This window comes from Peromyscus eremicus, chromosome 22 (genome assembly GCF_949786415.1).
Source record: "Peromyscus eremicus chromosome 22, PerEre_H2_v1, whole genome shotgun sequence".
NCBI classification, from domain to species: Eukaryota; Metazoa; Chordata; class Mammalia; order Rodentia; family Cricetidae; genus Peromyscus; species Peromyscus eremicus.
In genome coordinates this window covers 19,158,909-19,177,486 of record NC_081437.1, presented here as the reverse complement: position 1 = coordinate 19,177,486, position 18,578 = coordinate 19,158,909, and the positions used below count along the sequence as shown (strand labels likewise).

At 37.6% G+C, this 18,578-nt stretch overlaps 1 protein-coding gene across 5 annotated transcripts in view; it reads left to right on the top strand.

Moving 5' to 3' along the window:
- Positions 1–18,578, top strand: part of Birc6 (baculoviral IAP repeat containing 6) — a 183,650-nt gene that overhangs the window by 18,930 nt on the left and 146,142 nt on the right. For all 5 annotated transcript variants that reach the window (XR_009375738.1, XM_059248553.1, XM_059248552.1 and 2 more), the window contains exons 4-8: positions 980–1,173; positions 4,115–4,226; positions 5,035–5,117; positions 9,812–10,195; positions 15,713–15,771. Coding sequence is in view for 4 of the 5 variants with exons in the window: in XM_059248553.1 (XP_059104536.1) it covers positions 980–1,173; positions 4,115–4,226; positions 5,035–5,117; positions 9,812–10,195; positions 15,713–15,771 (832 nt within the window). In the remaining variant the exon portion in view is untranslated. The remainder of the gene's footprint in view (positions 1–979; positions 1,174–4,114; positions 4,227–5,034; positions 5,118–9,811; positions 10,196–15,712; positions 15,772–18,578) is intronic.

Here is an 18,578-nt window from a genome sequence, read left to right as displayed (position 1 = left end):
GAGTATGGTGACATTATCTTAATCCTGGCACTTGGGAGGCTGAGGGAGGTGGATCTCTGTGAGTTCTAGGCCAGCTTTTGTCTATATAGTGAGTTAGGACGGGGCTTTTGTAGAGAGACTCTGTCAAAAAAAAAAAAAAAACCCAAAACACCAAAAAAAACTAAAACAAAACACACACACACATAAGAAAAACCAAAACAAACATTAATGTATATATTTATGAGATGCAGTGTGATATTTTGATATATGCATACATTGTAGAGAGATTAAATAAAATGAAATGTTATATCTCTACCACCTTACAGTTATTATTTCTTCCTGGTGAGAATATTTAAAATCAACAGTAGGTTGTTGTCCGTGGCCAGCATACTGTATATAGCATTAGTGAAATAACAGGTTGCCGAATAGATGATCACCAGCTAGTCCATCACATCTATGCTTCCTGCTGCTTTGTACCCTTTAACCAGCATCCCCGTACTCTTTTCTTTGCCAAGCATCTTTTTTTTTCATCCCCATACTTTTGTATCAGCTCTAGTAACTGTCATTTTACTCTTTGATTTGATGGGTTAGAGTATAAATTTTACATATAAGTGATCATTTATATTTGTCTTCTTGTTCCAGGTCTATTGCAATTAAATTTGCAATTTAATGTATTTTTATCCATGTTGTCACGAATGATGGAGTTGCCATCTTTTAAAAAGCTTTGCAATATTCTGCATGCACTTGTGTACACATTCACATACCATAGTTTTATCTATTCATCCAGTGATGGAGATTTGGCTTACTTCTCTGTACTTTGGTATTTTTAAATCAAAGATTTAGGTTTTTACTTAATGGCAAATTCTTGCTGTAAACAATAAACTGATGGTATAATTGACAGTAGGGATACATAGCTCTTTAACTGATCAGGTCAGGGTAAAAGTTTGGTTAAAACTATGGAGAAGTATCTCTCTTTGCTCATATTTCTGTTTTCTTCCAGTGGGCCACAGTTACATTTCATCTTCCTCATCATGTATTGAAGTCTATTGCCAGTGCCATTGTAAATGAACTCAAGAAAATAAATCAAAATGTTGCTGCCTTACCTGTGGCGTCCTCGGTGATGGACAGATTGTCTTACCTCTTACCCAGTGCACGTCCAGAACTTGGCGTGGGGCCAGGCCGCTCTGTAGACAGGTAGGACCCTTGCTCTTCGGGGTATACTGAGATTGAATTCCTAGATTTAGGGTTAACCAAAAACTACTGCAAATCTGGTTATGATTAGCATATTCTAAAAAGTAGATTTTCATTTATACATAAATGTTGTGGTGAGCTGATTGCTGCTGTTGAATATATCTTTTATTCTCTAAGAGTATCTGTAAGGGTATTCCAAGATTGTATTTTGAAGATTCCAATGCTGAGGAAATTTTAAGCAATTATAACTGTTGGGTGTGTAATATTTTGCCAGTGATGAAATTTACTAGCTTTTGAGATGAATTCTGACAAATACTGTATAGAAATATGAGTGTAAATAAAGTTGCTTACTGTTTTCATGGAGGAGGAGTGGGGTGATATGCTCAAATACATTGTAATTATCTGTGAAGTTCTCAATGAAAAACATACTAAAAAAGTTCTTTGAAGAGGTATGGGGGATTAGGTATGATTAAAATACATTATAGCCGGGTGGTGGTGGTGCATGCCTTTAATTACCAGCACTCGGGAGGCAGAGCCAGGTGGATTTCTGTTCTAGGCCAGCCTGGGCTACCAAGTGAGTTACAGGGAAAGGCGCAAAGCTACATAGAGAAACCCTGTCTCGAAAAACCAAAAAAAGGGAAAAAAAAAAGTGGAATTTAAAGCTTGATAGCTTTGATTGGATATTAACATTTTCTGTCTGATATATAACATTTTGATTTTCATATTTCCATTGAGTGAGTCACTTTCTTTGCACTTTCCTGAAGTACGTTTATAAATGGTATGTGGTGATGCTAGCAAGTACAATACTGAATTAATTCATTTTAAGTATGGCTCTTATATTCATAGTATGTAGCTGTTTATCCTTTACATCGTTCATTTGCCCTGTTTTTGTTAAGTGATTTTATTACAGACACAACTTCTATTAATTACATTAGCGAGTGGTAAGGATTTTTATATGCTAGAGGAATGTTTGTTGTCTCTGTCTTTTGGACAGAGTATGCCACTCCTGAATATCAGGTGCTAAATGCTATGGCTGTCATTAAAATATTCTTGCAACCTATTTGGAAGTGGAACAAAGAAAGAGAAGCTTGTGATTAGAGCAGGTGTTGTCTGAGCAGTGCCCATCTTGAATGTTATCGACCCCTCAGAGCTATTTTGCAGTTACAGTGCTTTCTAAAGAAGCTACTGCATACTGTGATAAATGTTGTATTTTAGGAAATGAGATCATGAGATAGGATTTTTGTTTTGTTTTAGTTACTTGTGACAAGAAGTAACTTAAGGGCTTATTTTGGCTCAGTTTGAGGCTACAGTTCATCATGGGGGCAAGGCATGGGCAGAGTATTGTATGTAGTCAGGAATCAGAACAATTAATGTTTGTGCTCACCTTATTTTCTCCTTTTTATTCATCCTGAACCCCAGGTATAGGATAGTGCTTCTCCAATTAAGGGTTGATTTTTTTTTTCCCCCTCTTCAGTCGAACTTCTTTTTCTGGAAATGCTCGTAAAGACATGCCCAAAGGATGTGTCATCTAGGTGGTTCCAAATCCAGCCATATGTTCCTTCTGGGTGTGCCAAAATATCCCCAAGTACTAATTTGATGGAGTCTTGAAGTTATTTCATTAATAATGAATCTACAAAGACTTTGGTGGACATAGTGAGTTGAGGTTAGCCTGGGCTACATGAGACACTTTCTCAGCTTCCCTTCTCATAAATAGATACAGAACCTATACATGACACTTTCTAACCTTCAAAATTGTTTAAAAAAAGAGAAACATTTATTAGTGTACTTCAAGGGGCTGTGTGGTCCTGGGTTGTAACAGAACTGCTGTCAGATAAATTTTCCTTTTTACTTTGTTTCTGGGAGCTGAGCTCAGGGTCCTGTGTTTCCTGTGCATTGCTGGGGATTGGATCCAAGAGCTCAAGGCATGCTAGGCAACTGCTTCAAGTGCTAATATTGATGTACCCTCCTTCTCCTGACACATGCTCTTAAAAGTCACAATGCAATTCTGAGTACCTTAGAGCAATATTGTTGAACACTATGTATGAATTAGTTTTGGAGAACTATCCAGAAATTCAATTTTTCTGGTCTGTTTTTCATGATTCCCCCCACCTCCGTCTTTCAGTTACTATTTATGATTTTTGAAATTTGCTAGAGTTTCCGGCCCTAGTGGTATACAACTTTGATCCCAGCAAGCAGAGGCTGGCTGAGTCTGCATAGTGAGTTCCAGGACAGCCAGGGCTGGACAGTTGAGACCTGTCTTAAGCAATACTAAACTAAATTAAAATTTGCTAGAGTATGTAGCTCCCCTGGAGGAAGATTTCCTAGAGAAAGGACAAAAAACTGATTTCTAGTTAAAAAAACAAACAAACAAAAACCTAAAAAGCAAATAAAATACAAGCACTGCTTAAATGCTTAGACAGTGTAGCAGAGAGAGAGGCCCACTGTCAGCTGGCTTGTGGCCTGAGGAAAAGGTGCAGGGTTCTCTTGCCAATCTCATTTCCTCTGGGCTAATTGGTAATTATTCACTATTAGTTAACTTAATCTACCTCTGGAATTGTTTGGTTGCTGTAGCCATTAACCAGCTTTTCTTTTTCTTTACAATTTGTAAGGGAACATGTTGAAAATAAAAATTTGAACATAATCATTCCCACTTTTTCTTTTCTTTTCTTTCTTTTTTGGTTGTTTGGTTTTTTGAGAGAGTGTTTATCTTTGTAGCTCTGGCTGTCCTGGAACTCTCTTTGTAGACTAAGCTGGCTTCGAACTCACAGAGCTCCATCTGCCTCAGCCTCCTGAGTGCTGGGATTAAAGGCGTGTGCCCCCACCACCCAACTTCTTTCCCACTTGATTTTGATATTTCAGTAATTTTCTTTTCTGCAGCATTTAATAAGAGTTTCCCTTTGGTTTGATGCCTCGCTCCAGTTATATGCTGTTTATTTACTTTTAGGGCCTTGATGTATAGTGAGGCTAACAGAAGGGAGACATTCACCTCATGGCCTCATGTTGGCTATAGGTGGGCACAGCCAGATCCCATGGCTCAAGCTGGATTTTATCACCAGGTAAAGTGTGCTAGTACAGCTTTCAGTAAGCCCAGCATTTTAGTTAATTTTTTTTTTCCTTTTAAAAGTGTTTTGTGTAATCTAGCTATCTGCTTATTTGTATATGTGCTTGTGAGTTTTGTTTGCCACATACTTGGTTGTGATACCAGTCCTATGTCCTACATTGGAAATTTAGGGGGCAAATAATTAATGAGTTATTTAATAGTTATCTTTCAGTTTAGGTACATTTGCCTTTTTTTTTTTTTGCTATCAAGTTCATGTGGTCTTTAAATGTCAGTTTTGGGAAATGTTCTCCTTGGATATTTGATTATTTTCAGTGTTTGACTTCTGCTTTTATAAACTAGTGGTAGATTCTTGAAGTAATGTAATAAATAGTTTTACAAGGCAGAAGTAGTGGTATACACCTGAAATGCTATCACTTGGAAGACTTGGGGAGGGGATTGTGAGTTGCAGACCAGCCAGAAACATGCAGTGAAACACTGCATTTAATTATATATATATTTACTTTTGAGGCAGGGTCTCACTGTGTTGTCCTCATTGGCCTGCAGATTTATTGAACACTTATTTATGTATGAGCAGAGTAGTACTATAAATTTTTTTTCCTTAGAAAATTATACTTGAAATTGGGAACTTTTTGAAGAGTTATTATTGAAAAGCCGTTTTAATAATGATTGGTCCTTCCCTTTCTCTCTTCTGCCCTTCCATACCTTTTTCCTTCCTCCCTTCCTGTTTCTCTCTTTTCTCCTTTTCTTCCCTTCTGTACCTGCCTGCTACCTTGCTCTCTCCTCCATTTTAACATATTTTGCAGCCTGCCTCATCTGGAGATGATAGAGCCATGTGCTTTACTTGTAGTGTATGTCTTGTTTGTTGGGAGCCTACAGATGAACCTTGGTGAGTATTGAGTTTTCTGGGCATAGTAGGCTAAATTAGTATTATAGTGCTTCTAAAGTTTACTTTTCTGATCTTGATACAATCTTCTTGTCTTTTTGCTCTGTGTTATTGTATTGTCACTATCCTAAGAGAGTGAGATTGTCTATATTCTGTCACAAGACTTTCCAAAATCTGCATGGGGAAAGTGCCAAAAAATAGAACTAGGTTCTCACCAGACCGGAGAGGCTGTGTTAAATCAACCCTAGCACTAATTCAGCAGTGTAGTTCTGACCATTGAAGAAAGGCAAACAGAGACTCAATCGAGAGGAGGTACTTAAAATATACAGTTCTAATTTTAGGTAACACACCCCCTCCCCCGCGTGACTGGAGAGACAGCCGTGGGTGCTGGGAACCGAACTCTTATATTTTTGGTGTGAGCCTAGCCTTTAACAGCTGAGACATCTCTCCAGCCCTAAGTAACTTTTTAGAGGATGTCTAAAGTCTGTGAATTATAGCGTACAACATTTTAATACTTGATTAGCATTAGATATGTAGTGAGATCCAAGATTTACTAATACCTACTATGAGACCTTATTTTAGAAAAAAGTAGTAGTAACAAATATTTGTCATACTGTATAGCTTATGTTATTCAACTCATTCAATTCTCATAGTAACCCTCAAAAACTTTTTTTAATAGTGCTTGGTATTGAACTCAGGACCTTCAGAATTCCAGTCAAGGGTTCTGACACTGAGCTATACCCTAGCTCCTTAAATTACTTATTTTAATTTTATATGTATGAATGGTTGCCTGCATGTATGTATGTATGTGTACTGTATGCTTGCCTGGTGTACTGTAGGTACAGGTGGTTGTGAGCTGCCATTTGAGTGCTGGGGACCTATGCTGGGAACTGAATCTGGGTCCTTTGTCAAAGCAATAAGTGTTCTTAACACTTAGCCATCATTCCAGCTCTTCCTTTCAGTTTGTTTATTTATTTTAAGATGATTTATTTATTTTTATTTTATGTGCATTAATGTTTGACCTGCATTCATGTCTGTGTGAGGGTGTTGGATCCTCTGGAACTGGAGTTGCAGACAGGTGTGAGCTTCCATGTGGGTACTGGGAATTAAACCCAGGTTCTCTGGAAGAGCAGTCAGTGCTCTTAACAGCTGAGCCATCTCTTCAGCCCCTAAGGATTGGGTTTTTTGTTGTTGTTGTTTGTTTGTTTGCTTCTGTTTTTTTCAGGACAGGTTTCTCTGTGTAACCTTGGCTGTCCTGGAACTAGCTCTGTAGACCAGGTTGCCCTCGAACTCACAGAGATCCTCTTGCCTCTGCCTCCCCAGTGCTGGGATTAAAGGTGTGCACCACCACTGCCGGCTGCAATTTATTTTTTATAGTCATTCTATGAGATAGAAATTATTATACCCCATTTTAAGCATGTTTATTTTTTAATATCATTATTTATTTTTGTGCATGTGCTGTGGTGCCGGGGAGTAAGGACAAGTTGGAGGAGAGGTGGTTCTACCATGTGGAATTCAGTTGTTGAACTCAGGTCTTAAGGCTAGAGTTGTGTTTTTGTTTTTTCTTCTTTTTTAAATAAATGGTCTCACCATATAACTGATTGGCCTGGAATTTGATATGTAGCTCGGGCAGCCCTAGAACTCACATGGGTCTGGTGTGATTCAAGGTATGCAATGCCATGCTCTATGCTGGGCAAAGATTTATTAATTTTTAACTTTTACATATATGTGTGTTGTCTGTGTGTATGAGTCCACATGTGTGGATGCCCACGGAGTCTACAAGAAGATGTTGGATCCTCTAGAACTGGAGTTTTAGGTAGTTGTGACCTGTGAGATGTGGGTGCTGGGATCCCAGCTTGTATCTTTGCAAGAGTAGCAAGTACACTTAACCACTGAGCTGCCTCTCCAGGTTTTTTTGTTGTTTGTTTTTAAACCAGGGTCTCACCATGTAATTGTCTTGGTTGGTCTGGAGCTCGTATTATCGATCTGGCACGTTGTAAACTGATTGATTCTCATTACTCTGCCTCCCCAGTGTGTGGATTCACTGTCAGACACTGCCACACGTACTCTGTTATACATTATTTCATTTTAAAATGAAGAAAATAAAAGTTTTCCAAGGGTGCATGTCCAGTAAGGGATAGAAAATTTGGTTTTCAGACATTTCACTTAGTTTGTACTACAGTTGGTTTTGAAGTTTCATGTAAGCTGAGAAACTGACATGAATGCAATGATCATGCGCAAACAAACTATCATTTAATGTACACCTGAAAAAATTAAACAGTGATATTATAGAATGTAATGCATGCTTTAAAATTTTATTTTAGTTTTAGTTTATTTTTGTTTTTAGTTTATATGTATGTTTGTGTATGTACCCACATGTATATGAGGGTGTCTTCAGAGGCCAGAAAAGGCATATTATTTGTGGTGTTAAGTAATATGATCTCTGGAGCTGGAGTTACTGGAGGTTGTGAGGTGCCTGCTATGAGTGCTGGGAATGAACTCAGATTCTCTGTGAGAGCAGCTAGTACTATTAGACATGGAATTGTATCTCTGACCCCAAAACATACACACACACACACACACACACACACACACACACACATTAAGAATGCACATATGTATTTGAGACAGGGTCTCACGTAGCCTAAGCTTGTCTGGAACTCACAATGCAGCAGAGGTTGGTTTCACTCCTCCCCCCTCTTTTGAGATAGGTTTTCACTGTGTAGCTTTGGCTCACTGTATAGACCAAACTGACTTAGAACTGAAAAAGATCCACCTGCCTCTGCCTCTGTTGTGCTGAGATTAAAGTTGTGTGCCACCTTGCACACATCAAATTCTTGATCCTCCTGCCACCATGTTCTGTGTTCACAGGAATGTGCCACCTCACCCAGTCAAAACTGTCTCTTTTGAAAATGGAGTCAATCCTAAAGTGAGCCCAGGCTGCACATCAGCTCACTGTGTAACCAGGCTGGGTTCACACTCATGTCAGTTATCCTCCTCAGCTTCCTGAGCGTTGGAATTACAAGTGTGAACCACAGTGGTCAGCATGGATGGTACCTGTAGTCATAACTTTTTGTGTTGGGGAAGCAGATTCAAATTTTCAGCTTGGGCAGCTAAGTGCCATCTTTTCTTGATATGCTGGGAGGTTTGGAATGTACCAGAATATGGGATTTCAAAAACTCTCAAGAGTTTGGTAGTCTGATATTTGGAATTCACTGCTCTTAAGTGCATAGGTGAGAAACTAGATTGCTGAGCATAGGTGCTTTCCAAGTCTTTTAAGAGAGAAAAGGGGCAATTTAAAGGGGAAATAAAAGACCTTGATATTTTACTTGTGGGAGCTGAGTTTGTAGGGAGGTTGAATTCTTCAAGAAATAAAAATGAGTATTCTCTACTTCCTGTTGTTCTGCTTTTAATTCTCTACACTAAGGAGTTAGTTCTTTTGTATGTTTGGTGTTGTGACAATGTTTGGCCATTGCAGTAAAAACTGGAAAATTCCTAAATGCCAATCAAGAGTGCAGTGGCTTCTGGAAGGCAGAGGCAGGTGGATTTTTTATGACTCTGGTGCCATCTATGGCTGCATACTGAGACTATGATTTTCTTAAAAAAAAAAAAAAAGTTCTATAGCCAATATAATATGACAAATTCATGACAGATGAGCAGTGGAGAATTAGAAGAACTTGATATTCTCTAGTGATCACTGTCAGTAACGTTCTGTATGTTCTTGTTTCATGAAAGGTGCTGCAGAGTGGCTCACTCAGTGCCACTAATGATTTAAAATGGTTTGAAGCAATAAACGCTGTTTTTTTCTTAGTATACATAAATGAATAAAAACATTTTAGAACTATACTAGTTAAAATCTTAATGTTTATCTGGAAGGTCGGATAAAAGATTCCTAGGATGAGATATAACTGCTTAGCTTTTACTTTTATTTTACACAATCACATGTGACTATAAATAGTTAAAAAGTTAAAACTCAGGTACGAGATGGTAAGAAGAGAAAAAAGGCACTAGAACTTAGCTGGGAGAGAATGTAGCTTAAATATGTGCTTGTGGTTTAAAGCAAAAGGATTTATGAAAGAAATCTGCGCGTTACAAATGGCCCAGGATGTCATTATAGTAAACAGCAGGTGCAGTGTGAAAAGAAATATGTCTTTTCAAAAGAACAGTGTGCTTCATGAGTGAAATTTTATTTTTCTTTGTGAGTAAGGAAACAAAGTTTTTCTGTCTTTGGTAGTAGGGTCCTGTCCTCAAGTACTGCTTTGAAATTACATGTAGAAAAATTATACAAGGAAACACACAACAGAAAACCAAAAAGAAACATAGAAGAGTTAGGAACTTGGGCAAATAATTTGTCATGAATTGCATTTTAGTACTGATTTCACACTTGCAGTCAGTTAAAGTGAGTAAAACTGCTAAGATGAATGAAATTTAGTGAACTTAAAAAGCTAATTTCAGTTGAGGGGTGGAAGTACAGCTGAGTGGTAGAGTACTTGTTCAGCATGCATTCCCATATGTTAATGCTCGAAGCTCTGCATTTCATTCCAGTACTTCTATCTGCCACCCCGTCCTCTCCATCTAGCCAAACGAGAACGTGATGATTAAGTAGAACTAAGACTTTTTAAATGTATACATAAAGAAGGCAGTCTTTGAGTTTCTGCTTTGCTCTTCAGTAAACTTTCCCTTTTCACTCTGTAAAGGTCTGAACACGAGAGACATTCCCCCAACTGCCCCTTTGTAAAAGGCGAGCACACCCAGAATGTCCCCTTGTCGGTCACGCTGGCCACGAGCCCTGCGCAGCTTCCTTCTGCTGACGGAGCTGACAGAATATCTTGCTTTGGATCGGGGAGCTGTCCGCAGTTTCTAGCTGCTGCCACCAAACGTGGGAAGATCTGCGTATGGGATGTCTCCAAACTCATGAAGGTGCACTTGAAGTTTGAAATTAATGCCTACGATCCAGCAATTGTACAACAACTGATCCTCTCAGGAGACCCAAGCTCAGGAGTTGATTCAAGGAGACCGACTTTGGCATGGCTAGAGGACTCCTCTAGTTGCTCAGACATACCTAAACTGGAAGGAGACAGGTATGTGGTTTTGTTTCAGTGGTATTTGTAGTAGTACATGTTTTCTTTTTCTAAATTTCATTTTCTTCATTAGTTAATGAGATAGCAAAAAAAAAAAAAAAAATAGGTCAAAAGTTAGAGAACAGAAAATATTCTCTTGTTTGGCTGGAAATCTGAAAGCAATGTGAATCTTAGAAGTTTTCATTCAGAATACCCAGGTTCGTTAGATCTGGTGGCTTTAACAGCAGGACTTTTATGAGTTGTATGCCTGTTTGGACCATAGAGTAAGAATTTTGTCTCAAAATACCAAAAAACAAAAACAAAAACCACACACAAAAAGGAAATGACACTGTGTATAATATACAGTTTTTCTCCAAATTACATTTTCCTTTATGTTTTATAACTAGAGACCCACAGGAGTTGGTAGAAATACTGGCAAGTAACTAAGAATAAATAGACGATAATGAAAAACAGTGCTGAACAGCTAGCAAATACTAGCAGTCACAGTTATACTGTAGAGGCTAAAATACATTTCATAAATTATTCATTATGTACTTCTGAAGCTACTTTGTAGATCCATTTTTGTGCAATAATACCAAACTGTAAGTCTTGAAATAGGAAATCTCAGTCCTGTCAGTTAGCAGTAATTGCCACATTAAAAAGTGAAATCTAGGGATTGTACCTCACCTTTAGAGTGCATTTGTAGCATCTGTCTTCAGTGTCCAAACAAAGAACAAAAAATAAAACAAAAAGTTGAAATATTGAAAATAAGCCAGTGGATTAGGATTTGTAATTTTACTTTTTACCGTATAGTTCCATAGAATAGTTGTACCAAATGATTCTGATTTCTGTTCTTTTATCCCTCAAGTTGTGGAAGTGGATTTCACTAATGAGTAGCAAAGTGACTTCAGATGAGGCAATAGGCTCTAATTCTTTGGAATAGTGTACTAGTAGTAAGGGAGAAATGCCTGGCTGTTTTTTGTCCTGCTTTCCCTCCCCAGAGCTGGAGTGCAGCCTACACAGAGATTGAGGCGCTGTAATTGAGTTGTCTCCCTAGCTTCTTTGGTACATTCTTGGTTTTGGTGACTGTATCTCTCTTTTCTATAGGATTGGGGAGGAGAGTCAAGGAAACCCTCTTGTTTTCTAAGAGTCTCCACTTGACTTTGAATTGGCCCAGTATCACATGGCTTTGTTTCATTCACATAACTAGAATGAAGGATTTCATGTAGCCGTTCAATGTGTGATAAATCGTAGCAGCTATCCCTGTTAAGACTGTCAGTGGTGATGTGTAATGGAGCATCTTTAACTGTATACACTGAGAGTATGCCTTTTACCTCTGGGTGTCCAGTGTTACTGATGTGATTGATGTTATACTGCAGTCCATGTCCTTTGTTTTTGAGACAAAATTTCATTGTGCATCCCTGGTTGGTCTGTTTTTTGTGATGTAGACCATGCTGGCCCCAAAACCACAGATTCTTGTGCTTCTGCCTCAGGTGCTGGGATTAAAGGTGTGCTGCTACACCCTTGAATGTGTTTTTATTAAGTAATACAGACTTTTGTTAAATGAAAATTGTGGAATTGACAGTTCACAACATACAAATTGGGAAGTTTGTGTAGTTTATCTTGGTAATAGCATTGAACTGGCAGATAAAGGAATTGGGCCTGAGATCTGGTATAGACTGAATTAAAACTTGAGGTTATTTTCTGTTGCTATAAATCTGTTGAGAGTTTGAAGGGCAAGCAGTTTAGCTCTTGTCTGAGTTTTTATTAACATATTTGGTAATAGCACTAGAACTAAGAATGCTTGATTTTTGTCATTTTATTAAGGGATTTAGTGGGTAATTATGGAAGATCATGAAATTGGCTTGTCATTTTAAACCCTGCTTTTCAATTAGAGCTTTGTTTTACATTTTGAATTTGTGAATTAAAAGTTGTGTCATATTAGGCTTCTAGGATTACCACATTCCTCTTCTGGAAAAATGTACCTTTCATATGTATATATATCTAGACTAGATATGTACTCTTCCGTTATTTCCAGCAGAAATATCCCACAGTATTACATAGTTAATGACAGAAGCTTAAAATACATCTACGGTTGGTTGAATTAGAACACGAAGGTGAAATACTTATAAGAAATGGCAGGGCCGGGCGATGGTGGTGCATGCTTTTAATCCGAGCACTTTGGGAAGCAGAGTCAGGCCGATCTCTATGAGTTTGAGGCTAGCTTGGTCTATAGAGCTGGTTCTAGGGCAGCTAAGGCCATGCAGAGAAACCTTGTCAGGAAAAAAAAAAAGAAAAAGAAAGATGACAAGTGGGACTCCGTTCTGTTATATATACAGTGCTTAACTCTACAAAAAGGGCAAAGAAAAGTTTAATCTTCAGCCTCACTCTCTTCCACAAAACGGTGGGGAGGAGTTAAGGTGGAGACAACAAAGAAACAGCAAGCATTATGGTGTATTCCTGAATCCCAGCACGGGGGAGGTTGAAGCAGGAGAATTGCTAGCCTGGATTACAAAATTGATACAAAACCCAGCATTGGTGCGTCATCTCTGATCTTGACTTCTGTTATTCTGCCGTCCCAGAGGTAACTGAGTCTGGCTGGATTACTAGTGAATATTTTGTGGCACAAAATATAATATAGTTAATCTACAAATATCACAAGTGGGTTTCGCTAGCTTTAAGAACAACATACTAATTTGAGATTAAATTTGAATTTAAAGTTATTAACAATATAATTTGCTTAGGAGTTACTTTTAATTATTTCTTATAAAACATTTGACATAATTCTCAATTTATTCAATGAAGAAGATTTGACAACATACTTAATTTAAATGAAGTAACATGTTTCTCTAGGTGCTGTACTTGTCATATATATTTCCTTTTTGAGACAGGATCTTATGCATATCCTAGGTTGGCTCTGAACTCTTGATCTTCCTCCCTCTGCCTCCCAAATGCTGAGATGACAAGACATTCACTACTATGCCTGGCTTTGTTGTGTATTTTGTTGAGTTGACAGATAATGTTCTGAATTTCATTTTTGAGGTTACTATGACATTGGTAAAACACATGATACTTGATTAGTTTTTTTTTAAATGTAGTATTAACTAAACTTTGTGACTTGCCTGTGATTTATATTGTATGTTTGTTACTATGTAGAAGGTTTTGTATCATGTAAATACTGTATAGTACAGGAGTAAATATGTTTATTGTAGAAAAGTTGGCAAAGGCAGGAATGAGAATAAAAGGGAACACAGAGAACCTGTGATCCATACTGTCTAGTTATGGGAACGTTTATTTGTGTCCTACATTTTTAAAGCATTTGTTGGATCAGTTTATTTGTTTTAGAATTCTTTTTTTTTTTTTAAGATTTATTTATTATGTACACAGTATTCTGTCTGCATGTATGTCTGTGTGCCAGAAGAGGGCGCCAGATCTCATTATAAATTGTTGTGAGCCACCCTGTGGTTGCTTGAAATGAACTCAAGATCTCTGGAAAAGCAGCCAGTGAGTGCTCTTAACCTCTGAGCCATCTCTCCAGCCCCATTTTAGAATTCTTACCATAAAATATTTCAGGGATAGATTATTATGTTTTTGAAGACTTTTAGACCTCTGTAAATGTCCAGACTCCTGATTTCTTTCTTTAAAAATACTGTATTTTATCTCTTATCTTAGTAAAGCTGGGTAATACTTAGTTAATACTAAAAAGTTCTTTGGTAGTTAAAACCCAGTGTGTTCTTGCTTTAGATTTGCTTATTCTAGCTCCCAAGTACAGTATGTTTCTTAGAATTTAGTTTTTTAGGTGTATTCTTGTGACTAGGATTTGAATTCTTGAAGCTAATTAGCAGACGATCCTAAGCTTTTTTTACACTCTTTTTATTATTTGAAACTATAGTGAGTTGGGAGTGGGATCTGGTGATACTGCTCAGTGGTAGAGTATTGTCCAGCATTCAGGAGACTCAACACTGAACAACAAAAGTTAACAATAACAGAAAAGCTAATCATATGAACTGAAGTGGTTCCATTTATCTATTAATACCACTTACAAAAAACTGAAGGCACAGAGCGTTTGTCAACGTTAGTAAAAAAAAAAACCAAAAAAACAAAAAACCTCTCAAAATTTTAAACATTGCCTTGGAATTTCTTTTTCTTTCTTTCTTTTTTTTTTCCCCCCTAAGAGGGGTTGGGATAATTTATAGACAAAGCCCCATTGTCTTCCCAGGTGGTCCTGGACGCTTTGGCAAAAGTCCTTTTGCCTTAGCCTCTCAGGTCTGGAAAGACAGGTGTGTGCTTTATATTTTCCCAGCAATCTTAAGTGGAAATTATCATTTATATGCGAGATAGTGTTAGTAAATGTCTAAGCACTGTAGATTTCAGTACAGTGTATTATTGAAGAAGAGAATTGCCTCAAGATAAAAAGGTACTGGTGATATGTTATTTTGGTCAGTAGGGTGCAGAGCTTGGCTGTTACATCTGAGAATATGAATAAAGGTGGATGCAAAGAGGGGAACTGACAGTTTCTTGGCCACCTGAGAGAAAGGTCAAGGACAGACCGTTGTCTTGTCTTTGCTCCTGTCTTTTGATTGTGACACTTAATCCTGCATGTCTCATAGAATGAACACACAAAAAGCACAGAATAAAAACAGAATGGCTGTTGGTGTGAATACACGTATAATATATTACATGAACATGTACATAGCTGTTTTTGGTTTTAGAGTAATGGTACTAATTCATTGACAATAGTTGTTAATATTTTACTACTACAAGTTCAAGTTTCACTAGCTGCCATTCTCATTAAGTTATCTCCAGTCAGAGTTTCACCTACCTACAAATGTTGCATAGGTTTAGAGGCTTCCTTCCACACAAAATTCTTCATTGTAGACATTCATTTCATGATTTATAATTGTTTATCAGTGATGTATCAAAATTATTTATATCACATCTTTTTTTAGCAGTTTGTATTTTGCTTGTGTTTGATCCACACTGGTTTTAACACTGCTTTTTATCGCTGGGGTTATAGCTCAGTATTTTCTTGTTGTTGTTGTTTTGTGTTTTTTTTAATGTTTTAAACATTTTATTTTAGGTATGTGAGTGTTTGCCTGCATGTATGTATATGTACCATGTGCATGTCTAGTGCCCATGGAGGTCAGAAGAAGGGATCAGAGCCCTCAGAAAACTGAACCACCATGTATGTGGGTGCTGGGAACTGAACCTGGATTCTCTTTTAAGAGCAATACGTGCTCTTAACCGATGAGTCATCTCTCCAGCCCCTGGCCCAGAGTTAACAGTCCTTGAGTAGAACACATAGGGCTCTAAGTTTGATCCTCAGCACTGCCCCTTCTAAAGCACAAGAGACAAGCCACACACAGCTATGTTGTGTCTTCTTCTTTCTTATGCGATGTGTGTTCTTTTTTTTGGGTGCCTGGGATTGAACCCTTATAAATGCCAGGCTCCTACACTGTAGCTGATGTCTATCCCTAGCCCATAAGGTAAAGAATTTTTTTTTTTAAAGTTTAAATTGTTCTTACTTTGTCTTTTAAGCGATGATTTACTGGAGGATTCAGACAGCGAAGAGCATTCCAGATCAGATTCTGTGACGGGTATGTAAAAAACCTTAGCTAATGTATTTTATATATCCTTATATTTCTACAGTTAAAAATAAATCTTAATACCAATTGATTCTTAATTTCCTAATGAAACTGAAAATCTTTACTGATACACTATTTCAGTTTTCTGTGTTTTCCAGAGATCTTAAATTAAGTATAAGAATATCATGTTCTCTAATTAAAATTTAAACGACAACCATTTTATTCAAAGGGAATGAAGTATTAGGTATATTAAATTTGTGTCACATATGTCAGGGGATCAAAATTGTGTTTATTTGTATGCTATGGTCTCTTCAGTAAGTATAACATTTAAATAAATAAAATTCTTCATACTCAAAAAAGCTGAAACTGTGAAGTCCTAGGCATTGTGGCATCAAGTAGATGTTGCCTTGTTTACTCATAAAATAATAAGTTAAAGTAACATGGTTCATGTAGCCCCGTCTGGCCTGGAGCTTGCTCTGTAGCTTAGGCTGATAGTGAACTCCATGGTCTTCTTGCCTTAACCTCCTCAGTATTGAATTATAGACATGTGCTATCATATGGCTTACATGTGTCATATTTTTCAATATTATTTCATAGAGGAGGTGTGCATCTCAAAATGGTTTTGTTATATTACATTTTTTTCTTTGTGGGCACATACTTGTTTGAGTATACTCATCTGTGCATGTGCCCAAGGAAGCTAGAGGTTGATCTGTTGAATGTATCTGCTGTTTTCCGCCTTAGTTTATAAAAGTCTCAGTCAGTCTCATTCTCAGTCTCTCTCTCTCTCTTACTCACTCACTCTCTCTCTCTCTCACTGTCTTTGGTTTTTTAAGACAGCATTTCACTGTGTAGCTCTGGCTGTTTTGGAACTCTGTAGACTAGGCTGGCCTTGAATTCACAGAGATCTACCTGCCTCTGCCTCCCAAGTGCTGGGATTAAAGGTGTGGACCACCATGGAAACATTCTTTTACTAAACTGGAGCTTGTCTATTTGACTCTGCTAGCTGGTCAACATGCTGCAGGGTTCTACCTGTCAATGTGACCCCAGTACTGGAGTTACAAATAGACACTCCTGTACTTGGCTTATTTCCATGGGTGCTGGGAATCTGAACTTAAGTAATCAGGATTGTACAGCAAGCTTTACACCAGTTGGGCCATATGCCCCTGCCCTCTCACGTTAGAGTGTAAATCCCAATCTACTTATTATAGTTTAATTATATTTCCTAAACCGTAAAATAATGATATTTAACATACATTATTCATAGGGATTGAGTAAGATAACTGCATATAAAGAATTGTGCATTGTACCTGAAAAATGTCCAGTTTTTTTTAAAAAAGTGATGGTTATTGTGACTGTAACAATGTCATGTCATGAACATGTTAGGGACATGTAACATACTTAATGTCTTTAGAAGAAACGGGCTCGTGTAGTGTAGTAGTTAGAAACTACAGTTACTATAGAATAGTAAATGCTCTCTAAATTCTGATTCTCTGTGAAATGTTCTTGAAGTTGCTGTTTGGGCTCTCAGTTTTGAAGTTCTTAGCCCTGGAAGAACCCAAAAAAGACATGAAAATGCCCTGAATGATAGATATATAATTCTAAAAAAGTAAAGAATTGATTTCACTTAGAAAGTTTAAACTAGGGGACTGGAGAGATGGCTCAGTGGTTAAAAGCACTGGCTGATCTTCCTGAGGACTTGGTTCAATTCTCAGCACCCACATGGCAGCTCACGCCTGTCATTTCCAGGGGATCCCACACTCTCACACAGGCATACATGCAGGCAAAACACCAATGCACATAAAATAAATAAAGTTAAAAAAAAAAAAGTTCAGACCAGGCTGGCAAGATGTTTCAGCAGGTAGTTGGTGCTTGCTTACTGCCAACCCTGATGACCTACCTGAGTTGGATCTCTGAGGTAGAAGGAGATAGCAGAGTCCCACAAGGTCCCTCAGACCTCCTCACATGCTTCGTGTTATGTGTGGACACACACAAACCTAATGCACACAATTTAGCCTAATAAAATCAATGATCTTTTCCTCCTTTGCTGTGCTTTTACAAAGACAGAAGCAACATGATATTACAGTTTCTTAATCCTACATAGAAAAATAGAGTGTGTACTGGAGACCTTCTGAAACCTTGAACTTTGTTAGGTTCAGTTCACTCTGGGTTTCAGGGTTTTGTTTGTGAAGTATTTGCAGTAAGTGTTCATTCATGTCCCCCTTTCTCTTCTTAAGTACTTGGTTTTAACTTTAGTAACTTACTTGTATGGCATAGCTTTGTTCTTTTCCTTTGGTCTAATGAGCTTAGTATATATTTTTGGGATTAATAGTACTTACATTTTTCTGGGCACACTGGCACATACCACAATCTGTCATGATGACTGTAATTAGGAAGATTGCTACAAGTTTTAGCTTAGCTGGGCTTATACAATAACAAGACTCTGTTTGATCCCTCAAATAATACTTGCATTTGGACTATATTCTTATTTATTTATCTTCTACTATTACGTTTTCATCTGTGCTTGTTGATTTTTCACATTGCCTTAGGATGTACTTTAGTTTAGAATACCCAGAAATTATATATATATTTTTTTTTTAATTTTTTTTTTGAGAGAGGACCTTTTTTTATGTAGCTCTAGCTGGCTTGGCTTGGAACTTGCTGTATAGATTAGGCTAGCCTTGAGCTCAGAGTTTTGGGCTTCTGCCTCCTGAGTGTTGGAATTAAAGGTGTGTGGAACGACCCAGGGTCCTTGTGGTATATTCTTTTTGGTACATGTGATGCATTTTTAAAGGAAGTGTTGTTTTTGAATAAAATTAGAA